Below are 26546 nucleotides of genomic sequence, written 5' to 3' on the forward strand. Positions count from 1 at the left end.
TGAACTCTGGTCCCTGACATATAATAAGTTGTTAATTAAAAGTTTCAAAGTCTAAAACAGCTTTTTTTTTTATAATCTGGTTTTACTTGAGTTCAGCATACCTTTAGGTGGAAGTTCAGCAATTAATGAGAGAACAGTACTTTTATGTAATGCTGCTTATGTTTTGCCTTTGTGTTTAATCAGAGTGGAAAAAACTGGAAAAAGAGACAATGGCAGTCGCAATATTGTTTAAACCATATTATGGATCAGTTGTACCTTGAGTATGTCAAGTAAAAAATGGCTCTTATTTTCCTGTAGCTAGGATTGTGCATTCCAAGTATGTTCTAAAATCTATCTTTTTGCTGTTGTAGGAAGAGAAAAAGAGGAAAAGGGAAAAAGAGCAGTGTGACACTGAAGGAGAAACTGATGACTTTGATCCTGGGAAAAAAGTGGAGGTTGAGCCTCCTCCAGATCGTCCTGTCAGAGCATGCAGAACTCAGCCAGGTGAGCTTTGTAAGAATTTATATCTGCTTAATCTATACATTAAGTGGATTCTTAATCCATACCTGTCTTCCCAGTGGGTCTGCATCCATCTGTCGCTCTTGTCTTCTTTTTGATTGGAAAAAATAGGCTGTATTTCAGGAATACTAATTCCATGGGTGTTATAGCAAAGGAACCATTAAAACTGCACTAATGGAAACATTACCAGAATGGGGGCATTGCAGTGTTGCAATTTGAGTAGCTAAGTATCACTTTTCTTTTCTGTAAAAATGGCTAACACCTTACTTTTATTTTACTAATAGATGTATTTAACCTATTAGTAGATATTAAATTAAATTTTATTAAAACTATCTTTCAAACATCAGTTTAAAGGTCATTAAGTAAGAGAAACAGTTATTGTATACTTAAAATAGGTATGTTTAGATAGATATATTCGTATATTTGTTCCTTTAATTTGTCTATGTTTCCATGTCAAACTGCAGCTGAAAATGAGAGCACACCAATCCAGCGATTACTAGAACACTTCCTTCGTCAGCTTCAAAGGTATAAATATCTTGGTCCACAGCTGTGTTGATTGTGTCTAACACACACGTGTTAGATTGCAAATTCTTATTCTGGCTTTCTGTTTTAAACTAATACTGAGACTAGCTTTAATATATTGGGTAACTTTTAAACTACATCAGACCTCATTGTTTTTAAAGGTTAGTTGATGAATGTTACCAGCAGTGCCATTGTAGCCCGGGGATAAGCAAGGCATATTTTGGGGGTAGACTATATTGCAGTTAGAGATTTATAAAACACCAATAACTGAATTTAAAGAATAAAAAAACACTTGAATTTTAATAAAGATTGGAGTCATGAAATTGTTGTATTTTGCGTGTTCTGTCAGATGCCAAAGCAAGTTTGTACCCACTTGCTTGATAATATTCTGATGTGGAGAAAAGATTGTTTATTTTTTCCTTATGTTAACTCTGTAACTCATATTTTTTGAAGAGAATTACCAACATCCTTGATTTATTTTTTTTAATAAATACAAGAAGTTGAATTCAGAACTAGATCTAAAATAGAAAAACTAGATCTAAAATAGAAGACTTCATGAACAAGAAGATTAAAGAAATTATTACTTAGTGAAGCCAAAACGCCCATTTGGAGTGTAAATGGAGATACAGATAGCATATGAGAAATAATTAAGAAAATCAGGAGCTAGTTTCATCTTTTTCGAAGAAGTCTGCATGTGGATAATCAAAACTCTGTTCTGTAGCAGGGAACTTTTCAAATACTTCACTGTTTTGTGAAATTGTTTTTGTTTATTTTTTTTGTTTATTTTGAATAAGGCATTACTTATTTTATTCTGTTAGTGCGGTATAGAAACAATGATCGTCTTGTTTGCTGATTTAAATTTTAATTCTTTCTTTCTTTATTTTTAAATTTTATTTTTAGGAAAGATCCTCATGGGTTTTTTGCTTTTCCAGTCACGGATGCCATCGCTCCAGGATATTCCATGATAATAAAGCACCCCATGGATTTTGGAACTATGAAGGAAAAAATTGCAGCAAACGAATACAAATCAGTCACTGAATTCAAGGTGAATTGTTAGAGATTTAGTTACTTCAGATTCATTTTGACTTCAGAAGTCTTTCTTACCTTAATTATTTTAATGTGTGCTCGTTCAGAGCTCAATTCCCTGTTCTGTAAAAGTTCACTACAAATTACTGTGGAAACAACATGCTGTAAAGATCTGTGGAATTCATGCTGCTAGACATTATATTCTTACTTATATTTAGGGTTTAAGGTATTTCAAGAAACTTAGGTTTATTTTTTCTATCTAGACTTGATTAGATTGATTAAATGGCAATTTAAATATATCTGCATGAAAATTGGAGATAATGAAACATTTTTTTTAGTGCATTACAGTAACAACTGTGTATTTTTCATCTTGAATTATCCTGTTTTCCATATAACTGCCACTTCAGATGGTGCTTTGGCAGAAACTTAGTTAGCAAGGTTATTGGCAACTTGCCTTAGTTGTATTGGCTGTTGACACTGCACTAATACCTTGTTGAATGCATTGTCATTCTACAGGCAGGCAGTGCTGTAAGTTTTTTTTTATTATTATTATTATTGTTATTTTGTTTTGTTTTCCTTTTTTTTTTTTTTCTTAGTGTTGTCAACTCTTGGAAGGAAAGAAATTTTATTTAACCTATTCATGAAATTCTATGGACAGCCTTTAACTTTCATTGTTTTCAACTGTAGAACTGATGTAACAAGAGTCTTCACAGAGGACATTGGCTTGCTTTTCAGGGTTGTTTTTTCTCCTATAGAAAATGCCAGCAAGGTGAGCAAAGAGCAGCTTAGATTTCCTATAGGGGCTTTGACTGATAGTCTGTTTTGTTATGTGTGAATTGAGAGTTTTTGTTTGTTTTAAATGGAGACTTTCATAGGAAATAAGGATACATATTATCACTGCAATCAGTCAGCTGTGCCATCTGGTGTTTTGAAATTCTGCTGGCTTGTCTTTCTCAGTGATTTTAAAAAGCATGTTTGAATGGGAGCTCTCTGGCTGTATTTACATACAGTTATGGTTACATTGATAATGCCAGTAGGAGAGCGACCTTTAAAAAATGAAAATTACTGTGTTATTCAGACTAACAGATTCTTTTTCTCTGAGGGATTTGTTTTCAGCTGGCACTTTTTGAAGGGTGATAAATGTTTGCTAGAAATCTATCACTGTCCATTGTCCAACCTCTTTGTCCAGTGACAGAGGTAGGACTTCCTTTCTAGATGTGAGTATATGCTCATGCTTTTGTAATTGTTAAATAATACAGAAACGTTCTTAGGTTTTTACCTCTGAAAAGGAGTGCTCCGATGGTTGTCTTTCACTTCTGATAAACCTGCTACAACCAACTGAGGCTAGTCACAAGCCAGTACATTCTTAAAGGGAAGACTTGCTATGAACCACATGCTGTATTTAGTAGGGGAGAAATTGCTGCAGGAATACCAAAGTTGGACAAACAAAAAACTTTGTTATTTTCTGCACTACTTCAAAGACCATCATTAGATGCATTGCTCTCCTGGTCTTTCTTATTTGCTTCTAATTGTTTGCTCCCTCATGCCACCTTCCCAATTCCTGTTTTTGTGATGGTCTCGGTAAGTGAAGGCAGATAGCCTAACTGTCACAGACTAGCATTTATAGCTCTTTATCTACTTAGCTAGTATGGAGCTGATGACTTGTAAATCATCAAGGGAGCACTGCTCTGGCATCCCTGCAGGGAAACAAGAACTAAAAACAACTTTTTTTCCCCATAATCTGATCAGGAATGCAGTAGGGCAGAATTTTTATGTATTAATGTTTGGTGTCAGAGGAAGAGTTCAGGAGGAATCCCATGTCAAGCTGTAATCTGAATCTACTTCAGAAATCTTTGTCTCAGAAAATCTGTTCTGTGAACATGGTGGATTAACAACAAAAAGCATACCATTCTGTTGGATCTTTACCACAGAACAAAATCATCATCAAATATACTAGACTCCTGAACAGACCATGTTTGTATTTGTGTCTTCAGAAAAACTAAAGCTTAATTGCTTGAACAGTCATTATTTCAATATTGAAAAGTTATTGAGCGAACAATACATCCTTAAACCATGCACCAGCCTAATTTGTTGGTGTCCAATTTGTGAAGTGCTACTGCATGATCCTTGGTTATTGATTTGTCAACTTTTTAAATTTTCAGAAGACTGTAATACTGTCTAGCTCAGTGTTTCATAGAGCTTCTAATAATGCTTTCTATTCTTAATGGACCAATAATATTTGGCTAAAATAAAGTCTTCCCTCAGGGAGGGAAAAAAAAAAAAAAAACAAACAACAAAAAACCTCTCATGATCTGCAGTAAATGTTTTTGGTTCAGCTTGCAGTGGAATGTGTTAAAGCTTATTTTAGCAAGTTGGATCAGTTAAAAATTGCCTGATATTGGATGTGGTAGGAGAGGGCAAAATGGCTGTTTTGTTCTCTTGTTGCGTGCATTGAGCATTTGTAAAGTTGTTTCTTTAGCTTTGAAGGCTTTTGTTGTTGTTACAGTTTAAGTGGCTGAAGGTTACTACAAATTCCAATAAAATTATATATAAGATACTTTATCTTTTTGCTATTGTATTTCTCTAACCTATTCTGATTTATGAGGAAGGAAAAACATGAGAGTCTTCACTTGGTCCCTCAGTGCTGTTACTGGTTTTTACATTTATTTGTTTGGTGTGTATGAAAAAGAAGGAAATATTGGCATACAGGTTAAACTTGTTTATACACTAAGAAGAACACAGAGCTGCCTTGCTAGTGTGCTGTGTGCAAGTTGTGTAGTAAAGGAGTTTGGTATTTGAACAGGCTTTTTTGTTTTGTTTTGTATTTTACAGGCAGATTTTAAACTCATGTGTGATAATGCAATGACATACAACAGACCAGATACTGTTTACTACAAGCTAGCCAAGAAGATACTGCACACAGGCTTTAAGATGATGAGCAAAGTAAGAGACTTTTTAAAAACAAAGCAGATGAAATGTAATTAATAGCAATGTTAAACGTTATTTCATCTATCTGCCATTATTTATAACTGTGTCTATTCATATTACTCTACGTAGGGGCTCGATAGCATTCATGTTATAAACACAGCTTTATTTTTCAACCTCATCTGCACCACTGAAGTCTGTGGGAGCTTATTCTACTGGCTTCAGTGGAAGCAACTGGGATCTAATTGCCAAAAACCCAACTATAAAATGTTGCTTCGGGCTTTAACTTTGAATACAAAAATCTCGTTTAAGTTATAATTTTGCATAAACAAAGAATCTTTGCATTTTCAAATGTGGTGGGTATAGGGGAGGTTTCAGAGATTTCATAAATGCACATATACAGAGCTAAATTTTTACTCAAATACTGTTCTTGATCTACAAAATGTGAGTTATTTTGTGAGCTGCTTTGTGTGTGCATGTGCTTGTGTTGCTGTTCTGCATGGTAAGTTTTGTATGAAATGGGTTGTTGTCTTTGCATATGCATTGTTTTTTGTTTCTCTTTCTTGATAGTTGGTCTGCAGAAATTCTGATGCCATGCTACCATGACAAATCATGTTGCATCGCCATTGAAAATGAGGCATAAAGAACAAAATAAGGCCATGGCCATTCCCATCCCATCCCATTATCATAGCATCTTTGCTATGAGGGAAAGGTTAAGTCCCTGCCGCTCTGTCCTTTCTGATTCTAGGAACGGCTGTTAGCTTTGAAGCGCAGCATGTCGTTTATGCAGGACATGGATTTTTCTCAGCAGGCAGCTCTTTTGGGTGATGAAGACACAGTGGTTGAGGAGCCTGTTCCTGAAGTTATGCCTGTACAAGTAGAGACTACCAAGAAATCCAAAAAACAAAATAAAGAAGTTATTAGGTAAAGGTTTTCATTGGTGTGCTTTCTAGGCTGTTGAAGTTTTTGTAATATTAGTCAGGAGCAAATAATTGAGAAGACTTCCTGTGGCCTCTTTCCTTGTGGAATGATTGCATGTTCTTTTAAATGATACCTTGCATTTAATGTGAATATATGTAAATGACTTATAATTTCTTTATATTTGCTGAAAATATAAGCAGTTCCTTCTTGTGGTAGTTAGAGATGTCCATTTTATAACCTAGCCACAGATCTTTAATGTTTTGAAGGAACTTAGACTTTTTTTTCTTTTTTTTAACTTTAAACCGGCGGTAAGTGTCAACTTTGAAGGAAAAATCACTGACTTCCATTGCTTTGGTGTCTGGAATGTAACTGACAAATTTTATTTAAAAAAAAAAAAAACAACAAAAAACAAAAAACTGTTACAAACCGTTGCTTATTACATATTTGAACTATTAGAGATCTACTTATGTATCTGAAGTTGGGGGGCAGGAAGAGCAATCTTACTTCAAGTTCATTCTCTTTTTTTTTTTTGTTAAAAACAAGTTTCACGGTTCTAAACAGGCACTGGTTTAGTGGGGGGAAAAAAAAGTCATAATCCTGTTTCTATCTGAAGGAAGAACAGGTATGTGTAGTTGTTTTGTAGCAGTAGGAGACAGCAATGCTTATCTTCAAAACTAATTCTAAACTGAGTAATTTTTTGGGTGTGGAGCTATTCTGGTACCACCATACAGAAATACACCTGCTGCTGTTTAACCAACAAACTATTCTTCAATAATTGTCTAATTGGTAGTGTGTAGGAATTAAGTACCTTTCTGTAAAGAGGACTTTATGCAGATTCTTTCTGATTAGTCTATGATTCTGTTTGTATCGTACGTATTTATTTTCTGATTAATTCTTAAGTAAACTGCATTACAGAGGTCTGTTTCTACTTTGCTGCCTTCTGTGTACTTGTTTTCAAAGTAAACAACTTTCAAAGAGAGCGAACAGATCAAGAAATTGAGACTACCAAAGAACACAGTACTGTTTTGTCTTCAAAATCAACCATAATATGCAGTCAAGTAGAATTGTCAGCTATTCTTAACTATCCTGCTATCCAGTTTCCTTGGGACAGTTATGCTGTAAATTTACTTTCTTGTTCTCTTAAATGTTTGTGATTTCAATACCCAGAACAGTTTCTTTTCTGATTAACTTGACCTTTAAACCAACTGTATTTTGGCACCCGTGTGATAGTCTTTTGATGTACAGCGAGAGCTTTCGTTAGATTGCTTTCATAACTGCTTGTTAAAAACAGAGAGATGAAGGCCATCATTCTGGAAAGTGTTAAAGTAGTTCAGACCTCTGTGTTATAGTTTAAAAATTGGCTTGATCATCTTAGTACAGAAGTCTTCTTTGAAACATTCACTCAAAATTCTTGTCTGTTATGTGTACAGTAGAGAAAGCCTCTGATGTAGCAAATTCTACTGCTCTTCACAACCTTTTCTGAAGAATAGGAATGAACAGTTCCTGAATGAAACAAAAAACCTACTGCAGGATTGTGAGAAAAATGTGTTATTTTTTAATTGTCTTTAACAGCAAAGCTTTTTTGCATATTCAGTCTGAATCTCTATACAGAGAAAAATTAGCTAAGAAATGGAAAAGATACCTCAGGAGAGGGAAATGGGCCTGGTATGAGGAATAGTACCTAAATGGTTGGTCCCTGGTGTCCAACCTTAGTGTATGTAATGCTCTGATAGATTCTGATCTATGAAGTATTTCTTTTATATTTAATGATGAGACTCACAAAAGCATCGGGTTTTTTTGTGATTGGTTTCCCCCCACCCAGAAATACAGACTCTCCATTTCCTTATCATCCGTTTTTTTCTGCATCTTTTTATTTGGAATAATGGCATATTCGCACACGTGGGAGATATATGCATCATTCACTTTGTAATGATATAAGAAATCTCTTTCCAATTTATGCTTTGAAGTACTCCTTTTATTTTCATTGAAGTACAGAAACAACTAAATTTTGAAGTTCAAGAGTTGACTGCTTCTTCTGCTACAAAACTTCATTTTCATAGTGTAATTGTGATTCCACTGAAATGCTGAATTGGACAGATGCTGGGAGAGGAGTGGGACTATTCTGTTTAGCAAGCTCAGAATTCAACCTTGTGTTTTGTCTTTTAATTTCTACATCTAGTACTCTTTTCTTTCTTCAGTTGCATATTTGAACCTGAAGGAAATGCATGCAGCCTTACAGATAGCACTGCTGAAGAACATGTCCTGGCACTAGTGGAACATGCAGCAGATGAAGCTCGGGATAGGATCAATCGATATCTACCCAACAGCAAGGTCTACTTCATGACAAAGCTCACAATTCCATGTTGTCTCTAACGTAAATGGATCTCAAGTTATATCGTGTTTTAATCATCTTTAAAAATTCACTTGCAGAAAACACTGAATCATCTTCAGTCTTTGATCTGGCTTCCTTAGTTGCAACTCTTAGCATTGAAAATGATTAAAATAACACTACACTCTCATTTCCCACAACAGGGGAAAATGGTTTCAAATTAGAAAGGGGAGTTTTAGATCGGCTAGAAGGAAGAAGTTTTTTATGTAATAGGAGTGAAGAGGCACTGGAATAGGTTGCCCAGAGATGTGGATGCCCTATCATGGAAGTGTTCAAGGTCAGGCTGGATCAGGCTCTGTGCAGCCTGATCTAGCTGCAGATATCAGTTTCTTACAGGGGAGTTGGACTGGATGACCTTTAAGGGTTCCAACTCAAACAATTCGATAATTCTGTTGTTGCAACTATAGGAAGAGCAAACTTTGGCATAGATTATATAGATTTGGTCATTAGGATTCCCTCTCCCTAAAAGAGTTAAGAAATTCTGAAGTGTGAACTTAATGTTTTCAGTGAGAAGTCCAGAATCTCTTTTATTTTTGTACCTAGCGGTAGTAGCTGTCAGTTACAGCACGTTCTTGTGTAATGTGACAGCCTTCGGTAAGTAGTAGATAACTTTAACAATATCTGTGTTGGAATTTTGGACAGTGCTGACCACAGATTTAATCACCTTGAACATGATACTGATACTGTTCCAGCCGTTTGATTTTTGTGCTGTTCTGAGTGCTAATTGGAAAAGCTCCATGGTTCTCAGTATGTTTTTGTCAGCATGATCTGTATGTGAGCTGTGGTTTTTCTAGACATGTAATACTAATGGTTTCCTTTGCTATTTTGGGCTAGGGTTTGGAATTAATGCTGCAGACTTTCCCTAGAGGTCTGTGTTGTGATAAACACATTACTCTGTTTCCCTTGCATTCTATGGAGTCTTTATTACTGCCATTACACATTGGCCTCCTATCTCATTATTTCACATTCTGTAGTAACTGCTTCAATTTAAAAAAAGGTTCATGATATTACAACATCCTACATTTTTCACTTAATCTTATAAATTCTGTTGCAGAAGAAACATCTGCATTGAAGTGGTAGTAATGTTGTTTCCAAACTCAAGTGCCTATTTCTTGGAACTATAGCACTTGACTATGATCACTTCTAGATCAGCTAGATTAAGAAGAAAAGCCTCACAGTAGAAGGTTTAGCTTCTTCAGTATACTTCTGAAGCTAGAAAGAAGACTTGCTAAGAGCAAACGTCATTTGGAAACCCATAAAGTAAGGCTGTTTTCTTACAGCAGTACCAATTTACAGCAATACCAATCTGCTGCTTGCTAGCTATACTGGAAAAGCCTTTCAGGATGCAGTCACTTCTGAAGAGAGCAACTCAGTGGTATTCAAGGAAGAGTTTAGATATTCTGTTCCTCACGTCTGGGCTGTTAATCAGCTTGACAGCCCACTGTAGACCACAGTTAAGTACTTAACGCTTAAGTGTGTTATCACATATGCGTTCCAGTAGGTCTGGCATGGCACTTGTTTGTTAAGAATTTGATAGCATGTGCACAATAGTACTTGTAAATGCAGAAAGTTGTGGATGAGATGCATGAATGAGCAGTATATTTGCTAAAAGGTGATAAGTAGTTATTTCTAAAATTCTTCATATTAAAAAGGGAATTCATACTGGTGTTCAGGATTTGAATACAGCTGAAAATGCTTTTTAAAATCGTCTGTGTAAACAGACATCTCCATTGAGATTAGACTCTTTGAATGATTATTTGTATGTCTTTGTGATTGTATTTACAGATTGGTTATCTGAAAAAAAACGGAGATGGAACTTTATTGTTCAGTGTAGTAAATTCATCTGATCCAGAAGCAGAAGGTAAATCTTTAAGCAAACCTTTCTAATATTGAGTGTTGTAGTAGAGTCTTACGTGTATGTGCGCATCCTGTGTGTGATAAATTAGTTGTTTTGTTTTTTCAGTTAATTTGTATTTCCACAACAGTTTTTCCCCAGTAGCTTGTTATGGAAGTACTAGAGGAATCTATCTCTCAAGTTTTCAGTCTCCAGATTTGAACTCAAAATATGTAAGTCTAGGAAGCTTGTAATTATTAGAATGGCATAGTCTTTGTGCAGCCATATGCCCTATTGATTTAGTACTTCTCTGGTCATTTTGAGATTGGAATTTATTCACAGCATAGCTAGTCATGTTTTTGTTGGTTGTTTTTTTTTTTTTTTTTTAATTATTGGGAGGTGCAAGCCTGTGTATCCTCTGATTGTCTAAATTCTTTTTCATCTTGGAGTAAACTGTTCTGGAATGAAATTGAGCATTGTGGCTGCCATCATGCACTTGACTATTTTTGAACAAATTAGATAAATGTGATTAATACTTCTGCAGTCATGCCACTGAAAATTTAGACAATGGTGGTAATGGGAGTAGAACAAACCTCCAGTATGAATTGTCAATAACTTGTAAAAAGTTAAACTTGTAAAAAGAAAGTACTACTTTCTATGTTTCACTGCTCCAGACTTTCTTCTTTATTGTTTGTATTGTTAATAGTAATTATACTAGATTGACAGCTAGTACTACAGTATGAAATTTTGTTGTAGAGTTGTTGTTTTTTTTCCATACTAAGGTATGGAAATTTCCTTTTTTGTTTTTCAGTAATTGAGCATAGTTGCTGGATTTGTTAACATAATCAATGAAATTTAATGTAACTGGAAATGTCCTAAATGCATACTTGTTTTTTTTATATGTTTTTTTCCATTTTCTTTCTATATTAAAAACACTTCAAATGATTTGAACCATTTTAATTAAGCAATTCTCAGAACTGATCATAGAATCATAGAATGGCCGGGTTGAAGAGGACCACAGTGCTCATCTAGTTTCAACCCCCTGCTGTGTGCAGGATTGCCAACCACCAGACCAGGCTGCCCAGAGCCACATCCAGCCTGGCCTTGAATGCCTCCAGGGATGGGGCATCCACAGCCTCCTTGGGCAACCTGTTCCAGTGTCTCACCACCCTCTGGGTGAAAAACTTCCTCCTAATACCCAACCTAAACCTCTCCTGTCTCAGTTTAAAACCGTTCCCCTTTGTCCTATCACTGTCCACCCTCATAAACAGCCGTTGCCCCTCCTGTTTATACGCTCCCTCCAAGTACTGGAAGGCCACAGTGAGGTCTCCCCACAGCCTTCTCTTCTCCAAGCTAAACAAGCCCAGTTCCCTCAACCTTTCCTTACAGGAAAGCTGCTCCAGCCCTCTGATCATCTCAGTGCCCTCCTCTGGACCTGCTCCAAGAGCTCCACGTCCTTCCTGTGCTGGGGGCCCCAGGCCTGGACACAGCACTGCAGATGGGGCCTCACAAGAGCCGAGTAGAGGGGGACAATCACCTCCCTCTCCCTGCTGGCCACCCCTTTTTAATGCAGACCAGAACACAGTTGGCCTTCCGGGCTGCAAGCGCACACTGCTGCTCATGTCCAGCTTCTTGTCCACCAGGACCCCCAAGTCCTTCTCTGCAGGGCTGCTCTCAAGGAGATCTTCCCCCAGTCTGTAGAAATACCTGGGATTGCCCTGACCCGAGTGCATCACCCAGCACTTGGCATTACTGAACCTCATTAGGTTTTTATGGGCCGATTCCTCAGAATCAGATTCAGAAGGAAGTAATATTTCTGTAGCCATAGTGCTGTCTTAAAAAGGTTCTTCATATGGTTTGGGTTTCTACACACGAGCTACTGCTTAGTCAATGCAAGAAGTTGCTTTTATTGTTTTTGTAATATCTGGATGTTGAATTTTTATGAATTAGCTCGTTAAAGAATCTTATGTGATGCTAAATGCCTTAGAAGTAAAATAACTTAAAGCTGTACTTAGGTACAGGTATTTAAAGGTACTTACAGCTGGAAACATATTTACAGCGTGTATTGGAAATTAAAATGGAGAACCTAGATTTATCTACCTATCCTTAATAGAACTATACAGCTTAAAAGACTTTCAACTTTTGTAGTGACTGTGACTTTAAAAGCACTTAAGTAAACCCTAAACATGAGATTAAAAAAAAAATAATAATTATCTTTTAATCAATTTATTAGAGGAAGAGACTCATCCAGTAGATCTGAGTTCATTGTCAAGCAAATTTTTACCCGGCTTCACTACACTGGGCTTTAAAGATGAACGAAGGAACAAAGGTAAATGCCAAGTCATATTTTAAGGTCATGGTAAGCATTTGAACAATTTTCAGATACAAAATAATTTGGGGTTACACTTGTCCCAGAATAAAAGTTCACTTAGTTATTTGTAGAATGTATAATTATTGAATTTATAGCAGAACGTGGTTGTGATTAAGTTGACTTATTTGTCTAAATAAACATAGGGAGACGTTTATTGATTCATGTTTTGCCACAGTAGAAGCTTTTTAATAAAGGTAGCCCATTTTCAGTGGAGAGAATTTATTTATTGTTTTTCCTGGACCAGCAGTGCTTTGATTAGAGAAAAACCCTTTTAGTTGTTTGCTTTGTTTATCCTATGACAAGAATTTCACGAACTGGAGTGCCTTTCTAGTTAGAATGTTCACTCTTTTTCCTAGTGCCGCCACCTTTAATAGTTTCTAATCCACTGTTTTTAGCACTGTAATATCACATGAACTGTGAAAGTGTTTTTAAAATTTCCTGATTAAATCTGGACTTCCGTTGTTGAAGAAAAGATCTTATTTTCTCTCTCTACCTGTTCTCCATTAGCACAGGAATAGAGAATTTGGGAAAAATTTGAGAGGCTGGGCAGAGCTTACTAAATTAATTATTTATTTTCTAGTTATATATGTAAAATTGTTAAAGCTGTTACTGATTCTGGAGTCCAGAACTGTCCTTGAGATACTGCTCTTGGTTTCTGTTTGAGAAATAAATAGTGCTTCACAAAAAAAGAAATCTTACCTGCTTTTCAACAATCATTTACACTTTTGTTAATTACTTGTTGTCTGTCTTTTCTACCTGTCTAGTAACCTTTCTTACAAGTGCTAGTACAGCCCTTTCCATGCAAAACAACTCTATTTTTCATGATTTGAAATCAGAAGAAGTGGAACTCCTATACTCAGCATATGGTGATGAAACTGGGATACAATGTGCATTAAGGTAAGTGCTTCAGCATTTTTTATTGTCTTACATCATCTCTTTTGTGTCATTTTTCACTAAAATTAGCTAAAAGTTAGCTAGAAGCCACAAAAATTTCCAACCTTACCCCACTTAAATCTCTAAACTTTACCAAATCAATAAAACATGAAGCTGGTTACCTTTCATCCTAGTTTTTTGTTTTTAGGTGGGTTTTTTTTGGGGTGGAGTGGTTTTTTTTTTTTTTTTTTTTTTTTTTTTAATTTGCATTTCTGTTACGAGTTTGTTGCAAGATTGTTTTTTAATAAATATTATGACTACAGGAATTTGTACATTGCTAGTGATTTAGCAGTTTGCTTTAAACCCCAACATCTTGAAAGCTTTAGTTTCTTCTGTAAAGAAGCATGGAAAAGTGAAAGAATGAGGAAAATGTAGTACAGCATAGGTGGAGAAGACTGTATTATAAATTGAAATACCTTTTAAAAACGTAAATGTTTTCTGTAATGCTTATCTCCCATTTCTGCTAGCTTACAAGAATTTGTGAAGGATGCTGGACATTACAGCAAGAAAATAGTAGATGATCTTCTGGACCAGATCACAAGTGGAGATCATTCCAAAACTGTTTATCAGCTAAAGCAGGTGTGTCTGTTGCTGCACAGAAATGTCACAGGTTAATGAATACACAGATGGACCCATCTGTTTTTTTTAATATTGACTGAGAGGCATTGTTTTGTAGTGTCAGTTTAAGCTGTGCATGCTTAGCTTTCATACAACAGCATGATGAACCAAGTTAGAAACAGAATTAATCAGCAATGAAGTAATCTTCCTCTGTTGTTGCCCCAGCTCAGTCAATTCTGCAGTCAGGTGGTGAACCTTACTGGAGAAAGGAAGAGGTTGAGGTGTGCAACTGAGTGGAGGGAAGCTAACCAGATGAGGCTGTGTGGGCAGCCTGTAGAAAAGTAGAAGAAAGGTAGCAAGTAGAAACGTGTGTATACAATGTATATTACTTAGCTTAAAAATAAAGCACATACTTTACATTTCTTTTTTAACACCTTGATTTATGAATATTGTTTCAAATGAGAATTTCTTAGTGAAGAATTTATTCTTTCAAATGATCTGTGCCTCTTCATACTTTGGAATGCTGTTCAGTTGTGATATGCGTGTATGTACAGATTTTGTACAATTGAATGTGCGTCAGTAGTGGTGTGCTTTGGTGTTTTATGCTTCGGTATTTTGTGCTGCTTCATATGAGTAAGAATGAATATCTGCACAACCTTGATTGATCTGGAATCAAAAGTCAGTGAAGTAATGACTAAGATATTTCAAAATGGTAACAGCTGAATTTTAATTGCAGATGCTTGAAAGTGTACTGTGTCTAGCATCATTTCGTGTGAGAAGCTTGAATATACTTGAAATTGTATGAAAGAGGGACTTCTCTAATATGCTGACTAGAAGTAATTGTTACTCTTCTTTCTCTTCAGAGACGAAACATCGCAGTAAAACCACTGGATGAAGTTAAAGTAAGTTACTCTCTTTTTTAACTGGAAAAAGTGTGTTGGTCTTTACAGTTAAGAACATGATATTTTCTCAGCTTTCCACATTCCAATCCCTAATTTTATTTCATGTGCATCTATTCTGTATAATATACATTCAATTTATCAACCTTTTAAATATTTTGATTAAAAAAAAAAAAAAAAAAGCTGTTAAAATCCTAGCTAGTTCTCAGTTGTTTGAGTATATGTATGATCATCCATTAAAGAAAATCTAGTCTTTATTTATTATTTTGTTTTTAAAGGATCTGTGCAAACATCACAAAACAGAATAGTGTTCCGTGGTGGCTTAGGATCTGATCACAGTAAACCAGTCACTGAGCTGTGAAATGCTAAGATCTAAAATATGATTTATTTATTTTTTTTTTTAGGTTCTACCAGTTCTCATAAAAGAAGAACACAAGCTACGTAACACTTGTCCTGATTCTTCCAAACAGATTATGGTAAAATGGTTTGTAGAAAATAGGAGTGTTGAGTACGTTCAGTTTTGCTTCAGTTCAAGAATGTGCATCCTCTGAAATGGAGCGTTAAAAATTCAGTATCTAGAGGGAAGTTTCCTTATAACTACTTAGAAAGGATTCTTAAACACACTGTTTATTTTAGTTAGTGTCTGTTAGTCCTATTATTCTGTATACTCCTGTTTGTGAGAACTTGTGGACTAACTCAAAAGCTTAGGAAACTGATAGTTGGTCTGCTTATGATGAGTACTTGAGGTTCAACTTGTTGAAAAAAGTGGGAAAAAAAAAAATCAGTATCAGTTTTTGATCCATTGCAAATGTCTGTTGGAATGTAGGGGAAAATAATGTTTATCTCAGGCTTTTACAGTTACTAATTAGCTGATCTTTCTTTTAAGTGGTACTAGTTTTATCTTGCAAATTATGTGATAACAGAAGATATGCTCTGTATTCCATGACAATTCACGTAAAAATTATACAGGTTATGCTGAGGAGAAACTATAAAGTGTTTATATTTCTCTAGAAGATGACTAAGTTAGATTATTTAATCAAACTGCTAAGTTATTTTCAAGAAATGTAGGAAAGAAATACCAGGTTGCATATTCCTCCTGCTAGAACAGGCAGCTTTGCAGAATTCTGATGAAACATATTTTGAGGCTTAATGAGTTTTTTTACTTAAGTCTTTTTGCCATTATATGGAAGTATTGCAGTTGAAATTAATTGCAAGCAGCATTTCATTATCCGAAAGTATAGAGCAGCTGATAACTGTTTAGAATAGGAAGGCACACCTCACAGATTTTATTAGTTACATAAAATTTTCACTACATCTAGTGATACACTGAAGAAAAAGGGATTCTGGAAGTTGTTACCAGTTACACCCTCACAAACACTTCTCCCAAGGTTCTTTCATGCAACAGGGATAAATTTGGCAAGAAATTCAGTCCCTGAGGATTTAATAATACTGGTTTTAACAGTCCCAGATGTTGAGATGAAAGATACTTAGACTATTGTGCATGTCCTTTGATGGACTCCTCGCCTTTCATGGAATAACAGGGCCTGTCATGGAAGCGTGTTTAAGCTGCCTGTAAGCTAAATGTTGACCAGTATGGTTTTGGAAGTTCCAGTCTTAGGGACTGGTGGTGCACACGCCTTGAGAATATGGATTCGTGCATTTAGTTTACACTCTTGTTGCAGCTTGCCACTGTTGTTAGTCTTTTTTTCTTGAATTTTATTTAGGTTGGAGAATCTGCTGGAGACAGTAACGCTTCTGAATTGGACTTTCTGTCTATGAAATCATATTCAGATGTATCTCTTGATATTTCAATGTTAAGTTCATTAGGTAAGTAATTAAGTATATAAACCACTATGGTTTAATTGTACCATTTAGGCAAGTTAACACCTGCATTTGCAAAGAAGTAAAAGTTCTATAAAAAGTAGTAACAAATCCACAGCTGATTTAGCTAGAAATCTTAGAGATGATACAAGATAAAGAAGACTTAGTTTATTTTATCTTTGGGACATCCATTTTCTAGATAAGGTAATTATTCCTGTTGTACTGAATAAACCAAATAATTTGTCTCTTACAATTTTGATAGTTTTGCCTGTGCTTTTTGTGTTCATATTAGCCTAAGTATTAGGAAGCACTATGAAGCTTTAGCTAAGAAAAGTTACTGCTTTGGATATCTTTTAAAGTAATTGGGAACTAGGTAATAAAAAATATGAAGTTCAATGATACCACCACTTGAATGTCCCAAAACAAACAAAAAAAAACAACAGAAGAAATGTCAGATATTGGAAAGATTTCACCTTCAGTTAAAGTGACTGTATAACGTACTGGGATGTTGTGTCAAACAAACATATAGACTAGGCATCCTTTTTTAAATACTACAGCAAATAACATTCCCAATTCTGCTGGCTGCTGATCTGATCAAATGTCTTCAAGAATGTAATAAAAAATTACAGTTTAAGATGCTTTTTCAGTATGTGAAAGATGTCATGCTACCTATTAAAAAGCATAAACAAGGTGATTGAAAGATTAAAAAAAAAAAAAAGCTACAGGTTTATCCCATAAAAAAAAAAAAAACAAAAACAACAATTTAAGCTCTGATTATTACTGTAGTTCAGTAAAAAGATGAATAAATACCTGTTCTATTGATGATGTTTAGCAATGTCAGTCTGGCTATGAATTCCTTGCTTCATTGAAAACTGCTGTTGTTGTTTACCTATAAATAAACTTCTAGTTTCTGGAGAGTGATTGTTGCATATTCTGTTTCCCATAATTCTTGGAAAATTAGGCAACATCCATACAGAAGACAGCCCAAAGAGAAGGGAAATGCTTTATTTGTTTGTTTGTCTTCACATGAAGACATTATATGCATGGAGTCTGTTCGTAAAAACCTTCTGCATTGGGGATTTCTTCACTTCCCTGAATGATACATTCTATTTTAACTGTATTTTAGGTTAGATATTTAAGTCATCCTTCTACTAGCATCATTACCTTTACTGCAAACTAGATCTGTTATTTCTTGTCTGGAGATCTACAGATCACAAAGACAAATTAAGGTCTTGTAGCTGTTTAAATACTAGGAGTCTAATTATTACTCTAATACAGGATACTTGCTTTCATTTATTTTAGAATTTATTTGAAGTGACTTAGTAATTCATGAGTCAGTCTACATGTGCTGATTCTGGATTTTGTTGTTAACTTGTGGACTTTAGGGAAAGTGAAGAAGGAGCTTGATCATGATGATAATCATTTACATCTGGATGAAACAGCTAAGCTTCTGCAGGACCTTCATGAAGCTCAAGCTGACAGAGTGGGATCCCGACCATCATCTAATTTGAGTTCCCTCTCCAATACTTCTGAAAGAGATCAACATCATCTTGGTAAGGTTAACTGTGTCACAGAATTTGCACTATTTCAGCTCTAATTTTAAACTTCAATTTAAGACTTTTAATTTACATAAATCTTTTGCTAGAAACTACTCTGATAAAATAGTGTTCAAACTGCAGGATAGCTTTTTAATTTTGAAGCACGTATGGCAAAAACAGCTAAGAAGACACTAGTTACAGTTACTTATTTTAGATTTAGATAAAGCACAATTGAAGTAGTTGTGAAGGGTGATGAGTTAACTCTGGTTGCCAGGTACCTGCTTAAGCCCTTCTCTCACTCCTCATCCTAAGCAAAACAGGGAGAAAATATAGTGGAAGAAAAATTAATCGATCAAGATAAGGACAGAGGGATGATTCACTAATTACCATAATGGGCGAAACAGACTTGAATTTAGGAAGGTTAATTTTATTTATTGCCAATTTTAATAAAAGAGTAGAATAGTGAGAGAGAACCCTTCCTCATCTTCTTTCCAGGCTCTTCACTCAGTTCTAATGACCGCTAATGAGTGGCCTAGAGGGATGAGGAATGGGGATTGTGGCCAGTCCATAATGCTGCTTTTCTGCCATTCCTTTCTTCTTACTGTCTTCCCTTACTATGAAATACAATCTTTCACAAACTGCACCAGCGTGGATTCTTTCCATGGGGTGCAGTCCTCCATGGGCCAAAATTCATGCCAGAAAACTTGTTCCAGGCTAGACTCCTTTCCATGGGACCACAGTTCCTACACAGGGCTGCTCTTGTGTGGCTTCTTTCAGTGCTGTCCTCCTGCTGCAGTGTTGCATCCTTCATGGCCAGCAGGAGACGACTACCTGATTCACCTTCTCTTTAGGTTGCAAGGGAAATATCTGCTCCAGTGCCTTGAACATTACCTCCCCCTCCTTCCTCACTGACGTTGATGGATGTCTGCATGATTTTTGTTTACATTTTTCTCACTCCTTACTCCTGCAGCTTGTGCAAGGCATTTTTTTTTTTTTTTTTTTTTTTTTTTTTTACCATTTTATAAATGCCACCACATGGGTACCAGTGGCATTGCTCATTGGCTCAGCTTTGGCACTGGCAAGCAGCTGGTCTGATGTGGTGCTAGGTGGAAATAGCTGTGTCCAACACAGGGGCAGCTCCTGATCTCTTCTCAAAGATTGCAGTGCCCTCTGATAACAAAATCTTGCTATATAAATCCAATACATGAAGTAAATCGATACTGACTGGCTCTTGCATTTTTATGCTCTTGGGAAATACTGAGGAATATATTATGCATTTTGATACTACATAATAAAAATATAATTTCAGTGTACTTACATATGTAGCAAGTCACAGATACGATTCCACAATAACCTTCTATTTTTCAATTGTACAATTTAGTGATGGGATAGTGGGGTAACAAAACAATTTGGTGTCACTTTTAATATTATCCAAACAACATCTCATACATTCTTAACTTACATCTTGTGTAATTCTTCAATTCAAAGTAATAATAATAATTGCTTTTTCAAAAAGGATGTAAATTCCTATAAATCTTGTGCACTCTTTTTCAAACTCTCCCTATTTAAATTTCATTTAAATGTCTCTGTATGCGTGCGCACACACAAACACACACTTTTTCTGTACTTATGAAGGTTTTGATATTTGTTTTTTCCTATTTTCTTCAGGAAGCCCTTCTCATCTGAGTGTTGGAGAACAGCAAGACATAGTTCATGATCCCTATGAATTTCTTCAGTCCCCAGAAACCTCAAATGCTACTACTAACTAATTTGAAGTTCTATATATATTTTGTATTTTAAGTGTACTGTTATATAAATTTTTTGTACATGGCAGAAGCCTCAGTTTGTCCTACTTTGTATGAGGATTCCAGTATAATGTTGTATAGTTGTATGGGGCTGCTGAATCACGGCCTGAACCTTTGATTGATCACCTGAGGCGAGCAGTGAGTCAGCCATGGGAGCACAGGTGAAGGCAATTCACCTGTGCTGCAGGAAGGGGTGGAGCCTGGCTGCACCTCTCCTAGACCCATTTAAGAGCTGACTGCCAGTGGGGAAGGACCTCTCTGGAGATCCGCTCCATCAGGAGTTCATCTTGCAAGCCCAGGACAGGGTGAGTGACTTTCTCTTATTTCTCCAATATAAATTATATTAGCCAAGCTCCTGGATATATATCTGTACCATCTGTATATCCATTGATTAAACAATAGTATACCGGTCAAAAAAGCCAACCCCCAAAATTTAAGGGTACTCTAGTGCATCATGATGTTAGCAATGTGCCTAAGTCTGCTTTTGCTTTGTATGTTGGAGTGTGTCTTGTCTACTGGTGTATGAATCTTGACTGAAAAACAGTAAGTGCTGTGTTAAAGAATTTCTGTTCTGTAAAAAGTGATCTTTGTTCCACCATTATGGCAGCGATCTTGAAATGTTTCCTGTAGAATTATGTATCAATTTCTCTTTTGGTCTTAACTTGGACATCCTCAAGGAGGAATATCTTACTTCCCCAGTGACAAAACTGAACTGAAAGAACTGGGGTCGTTTTTTTACTTTCCGTCTTCTACCCTCTAATCTGTACAAATGGTTTGTGTTTCCCTCTCTTTGTAAATCTTTCATTTCATCACCCTAGAGTATATTAAATATGAGAATAACAGTACTTGTAGTTGTTTTAAAATGCTTACCACGCTAATTCTGCATTGGATCTAAAAAAGGTGGATGTTTTTATGATCCCTTGTGTCTTGAAAAAGGAAGAGATTACAATACTGATAGTTCTAAACTCAGTATTTATATTTACTTGGATGAAAAGAATTCAGCATGCAGCTTGCTTTTTGGTAATTCTAAGGTAAAATCTTTGGAATTCAGTATTCTTGGGGGGGTGTACCACTGGTATGTGCAAGCTGTTATAAATTTACCATATTTTGTAAATCTGTAAAAATAAAGAATGAAGATCAGGAAGCAGAGCTCTCATCCACATTGCCTTTACGGTCTTGCCTGTACAGCCTTTACTTTCTATCTGTCTTTGCCAACTATTTTACCAATGTTCTTGCTTATAAAAGTTCTGACTTCTCTTGTTCTCTCAGAACAAAATTCTGCTGCAAACCCTTCTCATACTGTGCTAGTACTCTTTTATGGTGTCTTCCTTTAGTAGTGAACAGGTAACACTAAGATTTTTATGAGATATTCACCTTATTTATCTATCTTGCCTAAGTAAGCCTTCTTTCAGAAGATGATCTTGTTTTCACAGTTCATCCTGAGGCCGAAGTTCTGGAAACAGAACTGAGTGGTTAAGAGAGCTGTTTTTCTGTTAAAAATCAAAATGTCTGTAAGCTCTTCACATTGGACTAGAAAAGTTAGAATCACAAAGACCAGAATGTGCGGAAGAACTGGTAGAGGTCAGAGCAAAGACCAAATATACTCATCAAAGGAGTGAATAGGGAGGCCGATTGATTTTTGTGAATATAGTAAACGTTTCAAAACACAAATGTGTAATTCTGTGAAGGAGGAATTTTAATCATTTTTCTTTACTTCTGACTGGAGATTTAATAGAAAACAACTTCGATTAAATTTGTGGAAGGTCAAATGAAATGCAAATGTTAGGTCTTAAGTGGTAGTGGATGTTCAGGTTACTGAGGTAAATGTTTTGATATTTTCATTTAGGATTCCCTTCGCCCACAACACCCTTCCTGAAGAAATCTTAGACATTTACTGTAATACTTAAAGAATTGGATGTCAGGATTGTTTAATGAAAAAATGTTACAGCAAGAAATGAGAATGTAAATTCACCTAATAGCATCTTTTGAAGCCAAGAGGACCACACTTTACAAATGGATTGTTTCTATCACATTTTTATATTTTAATACCACTTTATAATTAATGCTTGATTAGCCATAACCTCTGAGAAGAATATTTTAAAAATAAAACAGTTAAGCTCCCTCTTCAGGTACAGATCATACAGTGAGTGGCTTCCTCTTCAGCCTCTCAATTACTGAATATTTTTAATCAGAGGTGTTGCTAGTATTTACATATATATGTAAGAGAAGTTTTTTTTTAATTACGTTTTTTTAAAAATTCTCTTGTTACATGCTGTATTGGGAAAAAGTTCTTAAGTCACAGAATGACTGAGATTGCAAAGGAGCTCTGGAGGAGCTCTGGAGATCCTCTGGTCTCACCCCCTTCTTCAGCCCTACAGGCACTTTCTTAGGACAGCATCCAGACACCTTTTGGAAATCTCTACAACTGTTCAAGGCTACCTGTGCCAATGCTTCATCACCTTCACAGTAAAGTGTTTCTTGATGTTTAGATGAAACATTCTGTGTTTATGTTTGCGCCCATTGTCTCTTCTCCTGGCTCTGGGCACCACTGAGAGGAGCCTGGTTCTGTCGTCTTTGCACCCTCCCTTCAGATATTTGTGGGAATTGTTGAGATGCCTCCCTCAGCTTCCTCTTCTCCAAGCTGAATAGTTCCAGTTATCTTTGCCTTACCTCATACAAGATCAGTCATCTTTCTGCCCTTTCTTTGTACCCTCCAGTATGATTGTATCTTGTATTAGGAGCCCACAGTTGGGACACAATACTCTGGATTTCATCAGGGCTGAGTAGAGGGAAAGGATTACTTTCCTTGGGCTGCTGGCAGTACTTTACCTAGTGCAGTCAAGGATATCCTTGCAGCCTTCTTTTCAGCAAGGGTGCTTTGTTGACTCATGTTCACTTTAGCATCCACCATGATATCCTTTCCTTCCAACTTGTTTTCTAGCTTATTGGCCCCCAGCATGTATCAGCGCCTGGTGTTGTTCCTCCTCACGTGTAAGGACTTTGCACTTCTCATTTAAGTGTGTGAGGTCCTTGTCAGCCCATTTTTCCAGCATGTCAAAGGTTCCCCTGAATGGTGGTACAAATCCCTATGGTGCTAGACATTCCTAGCAATCTTGTGTTATTTGTGAACTTTCTGGGCATATACTCTGCTTCATTGTCCAGATCATTAATGAATATGATTACTGGACTCAGTATCAATGCCCCTGGGAAATATACCTAGTTACTGACCTCCAACTAAAGGATCTCATTTTTATAAAATCTACAAGATTTTATAATTTGTTTGCAAGAGATAATAACTCAATTTCTGTTTTCTTTAATCTGTAAAAAAATAAAAAATGACTCTAAATTAAGTACAAAGGCCAAATAAATAAATAAATAACAGCTAGACAACAGCTGTATCTGAACTGTGGAAGTGGGATTCAGTATTTTCTATATAAGTCAAAAAGCGTTCCATGATTCTGCGAGTTGTACAGTCTGAGTGCACAGCTTATTCAGTAGCAACCTGATGTGATACATAACCAGCAGTAAAGAATTGTATGTAATAACAACATCACTAGCAACAGCCCTATTTTTTTTTTTTTTAAAGCTCATACTACTGATTCATGATACTACATGAATTAACACCCCTCAGAGACAAAAACTTCTCCACTATGTAAATCCTGGATATTTTTTGCATCCAAGTCTTCAATGACTTTAAAGTGATGGGCTTTGGCCATCACTTTAAATACTGCTTCAGGATTTTATATGTTAAATATAACCTTTTAAATTACAGGTAAGAGTGGAGAGTATTAATTACACTGAATTTCAGTATTAAAGTATTTGCTAAATTTTCCTTAGGAAAGAGTAGGCACATTGAGGAGCAAAAATGAATCTTTGAAAACAACTTCACTTGTATGGTGCAAGTTCAGAACTGAGTTCACCACATAGACACTTAAAGCAAGATAAATAAGCTGCTGTTGGTGTTTTGCATTGCTTTTCAAGCCCATAAAAAGGACTAGTGATGATACTTGGATTATATAGTATGTAATCTGTTTTTCCTTGACTAAATCAATTTTTCACTGGGTTTGTACATTAAAACTTTTATCAAAAGATTCCTCCAATTCTCAGTAGTAGGGGCTTAAGTGATTGTACAGTCTAACTTTTAGGGAACTCTTAAATTGTGAAATGTTTTCTTATGTCCTAGAATAATCTATATTCCATAAGACAGTGGTCACATGTCCACTGTGTAGATGAGGATATAGAAAAGAGTCCTGGGAATGGCACAAGAGATCCTGAAATCATAGCAGTTGTCAATCCTATGTAATTAGATGCATAGTTAGACCGTTCTGAAGCTACTATTCAAAATTGTAGAATGCAGAACACATATTGCAGAATCACAGAATTACAGAATCATTAAAATTGGAAAAGACCACTAAGATCATCTTGTCCAATTGTTACCCCAGCCTACTAAATAGTGACCCTAAGTGCGCTATCTACTCTTTTTTTTTAAAACCTCCAAGGATGGTGACTCTACCACTTCCCTGGGCAGCCTGTTACAATACCTCACCAATCCTACTAAGAAGAAATTTCTCCTAATATTCAACCTGAATCTCCCCTGGCATTATCATTAGTTCCCTGGGAAAAGAGGCTTATCCCCAGCTCACTACAACCTCTTTCCAGGCAGATGTAGAGAGCGATACCATCTCACCTGAGCCTCCTGTTCTCCAGACTAAACAGACTAAACTCTGTTACCTCAGCTTCTCCTTGTAAGACTTGTGTCCCTGACCCATCATCAGCTTCACTGTCCTTCTTTACATACACTCCAGGGCATCATTGTCTTTCTTGTAGTGAGGGGCCCCGAGCTGAACACAGCACTCGAGGTGTGGACTCACCAGTGCCAAGTATGGGGAGACGATCACCTCCCTAGTGCTGCTGACTACACTATTTCTGATACAAGCCAGGATGCCATTGCCCCTCTTGTTTACCTGGGCACATTGCTGGCTCATGTTCATCCAGCTGTCAGCTAACACCCCCAGATCCTTTGCACAGCTTTCCAGCCACTCTGCTCCAAGCTCGTAGTGATGCATGCATGCATGATGTTGTTGTGACTAAAGAGTAGGACTCAGCACTTGATCTTGTCAGCTCATGCAGTTGGCGTCAGCCCACTGATCCAGCCTATCCAGATCCTTCTGTAGGGCCTTCCTACCCTCAGGCAGATTCCCAACTTCCTCCCAACTTGATGTCATCTGCAAACGCACTGAGAGTGCACTCATCCAAATCATTGATAAAGACAATAAAGAGAGCCGATCCCAATTCTGACCCTTGGGTAACACCACTAGTGACTAGCTGCTGGTTGGATTCAGCTCTGTTTACCACCACTCTCTAGGCCCAGCCAGTTTTTTACCCAGCGAAGAGTACACCTGTCCTAGCCATGGGCTGCCAGCTTTTCCAGGAGAATACTGTGGGAAGCAGAGTCAAAGGCTTTACTAAAGACTAGGTAGACTACAACCACAAACCCACAGACCTTCCCTCATCCACTAGGTGGGATCATAACTCAGCAGTGAATGCTGTACTTGACTATCATTCCTATGTTTCAATCCTTGTATAGACTCCTTCTATTTTCTTTTTCTTTTTTGCTATTCTAATACCTTTTTTTGGATCATAAGTTTATTAAGTGCTAACTGGTCAAAATGGAATAAGTTGTAAAAAAAAAAAAAAAAAAAATTTTTTTTATGATGATGATGACTGGTTTCTTCTAGCTGCTTTTGTATTTATGTATGAATGACATAAATCACTACCTCTGTTGCATGCATGTTTTCCCACAATTTGCCACAATTTTAAAGAAAACAGTTTGACTTTTCTGTTTTGGGAGTTGTTAGAAGTATTAGAAGTATGTGTGTGTTTGGCAATGTGTTCATGCTGTCTGCTACTCATGCACACATAATGGCCAGTGTCTGTTCCTGGTAGTAACAAGTATGATCTCTTGCACTGTGACAGTGCTGGAAAGTCTTTGCAAGGACACACAGTCTTGCATTGGTCAATAATCTCTAAGAGAATAATAAGTGAAAAATACCTTTAAAGCTAATGCTTTTTTTGACCCTAATACAGCAGGCTTAATTTCTCATACTCTATATGTAAATGTAAATTGATTCCTGTAATGTTAGTTAATAATTACAGCTGGTGAGGAAATTTTTAGTGAAACTGTTACTGTTGCATTGCTCACCTTTGTCCTTGAATAAAAATCTACTGTTTTAAGTACTCATCTAGAGTAATGGGCTGGTTTGTTTGTTTTGCTTAATCTGTTTTTGTAAACTATTGAAAACTGAAATAACCTATTATACTATATTTCTTATTATATATTCATCTTAGATTGCAAGCAGTACTCATTCAAACACTGAAATTCTGTAAATTAGCCTTTAAGCTTCTGTGGTTTATCTGTACAAATGGCTGTGAAGTCGTTGTATTACTACCGCTCCAGGAAGCACTTTGTGCCTAGGAAGGTTTGCCTGTTTGTTCAGCGTATCTCA

General features: G+C 36.3%; 1 protein-coding gene across 4 annotated transcripts in view; it reads left to right on the top strand.

The window, feature by feature from the left end:
• The window catches only part of BRD9 (bromodomain containing 9), a 27903-nt gene extending 1622 nt beyond the window's left edge, over nt 1-26281 (top strand). The window contains exons 3-17 of one of the 4 annotated variants that reach the window (XM_085220046.1): nt 351-483; nt 963-1023; nt 1921-2065; nt 4879-4989; nt 5720-5895; nt 8091-8223; nt 10067-10142; nt 12349-12444; nt 13251-13383; nt 13887-13998; nt 14841-14879; nt 15281-15352; nt 16601-16703; nt 18083-18250; nt 19904-26281. In XM_085220046.1, coding sequence (XP_085076172.1) covers nt 351-483; nt 963-1023; nt 1921-2065; nt 4879-4989; nt 5720-5895; nt 8091-8223; nt 10067-10142; nt 12349-12444; nt 13251-13383; nt 13887-13998; nt 14841-14879; nt 15281-15352; nt 16601-16703; nt 18083-18250; nt 19904-20004 — 1659 coding nt within the window. In that variant the 3' untranslated portion in view covers nt 20005-26281. The remainder of the gene's footprint in view (nt 1-350; nt 484-962; nt 1024-1920; nt 2066-4878; nt 4990-5719; nt 5896-8090; nt 8224-10066; nt 10143-12348; nt 12445-13250; nt 13384-13886; nt 13999-14840; nt 14880-15280; nt 15353-16600; nt 16704-18082; nt 18251-19903) is intronic. The other 3 variants (XM_085220047.1, XM_085220048.1, XM_085220049.1) reach the window with 3 other exon arrangements.
• Nucleotides 26282-26546: the final 265 nt, after the last annotated feature.

The sequence above is a fragment of the Meleagris gallopavo genome, chromosome 3 (genome assembly GCF_905368555.1).
Source record: "Meleagris gallopavo chromosome 3, MGAL_WU_HG_1.1, whole genome shotgun sequence".
NCBI lineage: Eukaryota > Metazoa > Chordata > Aves > Galliformes > Phasianidae > Meleagris > Meleagris gallopavo.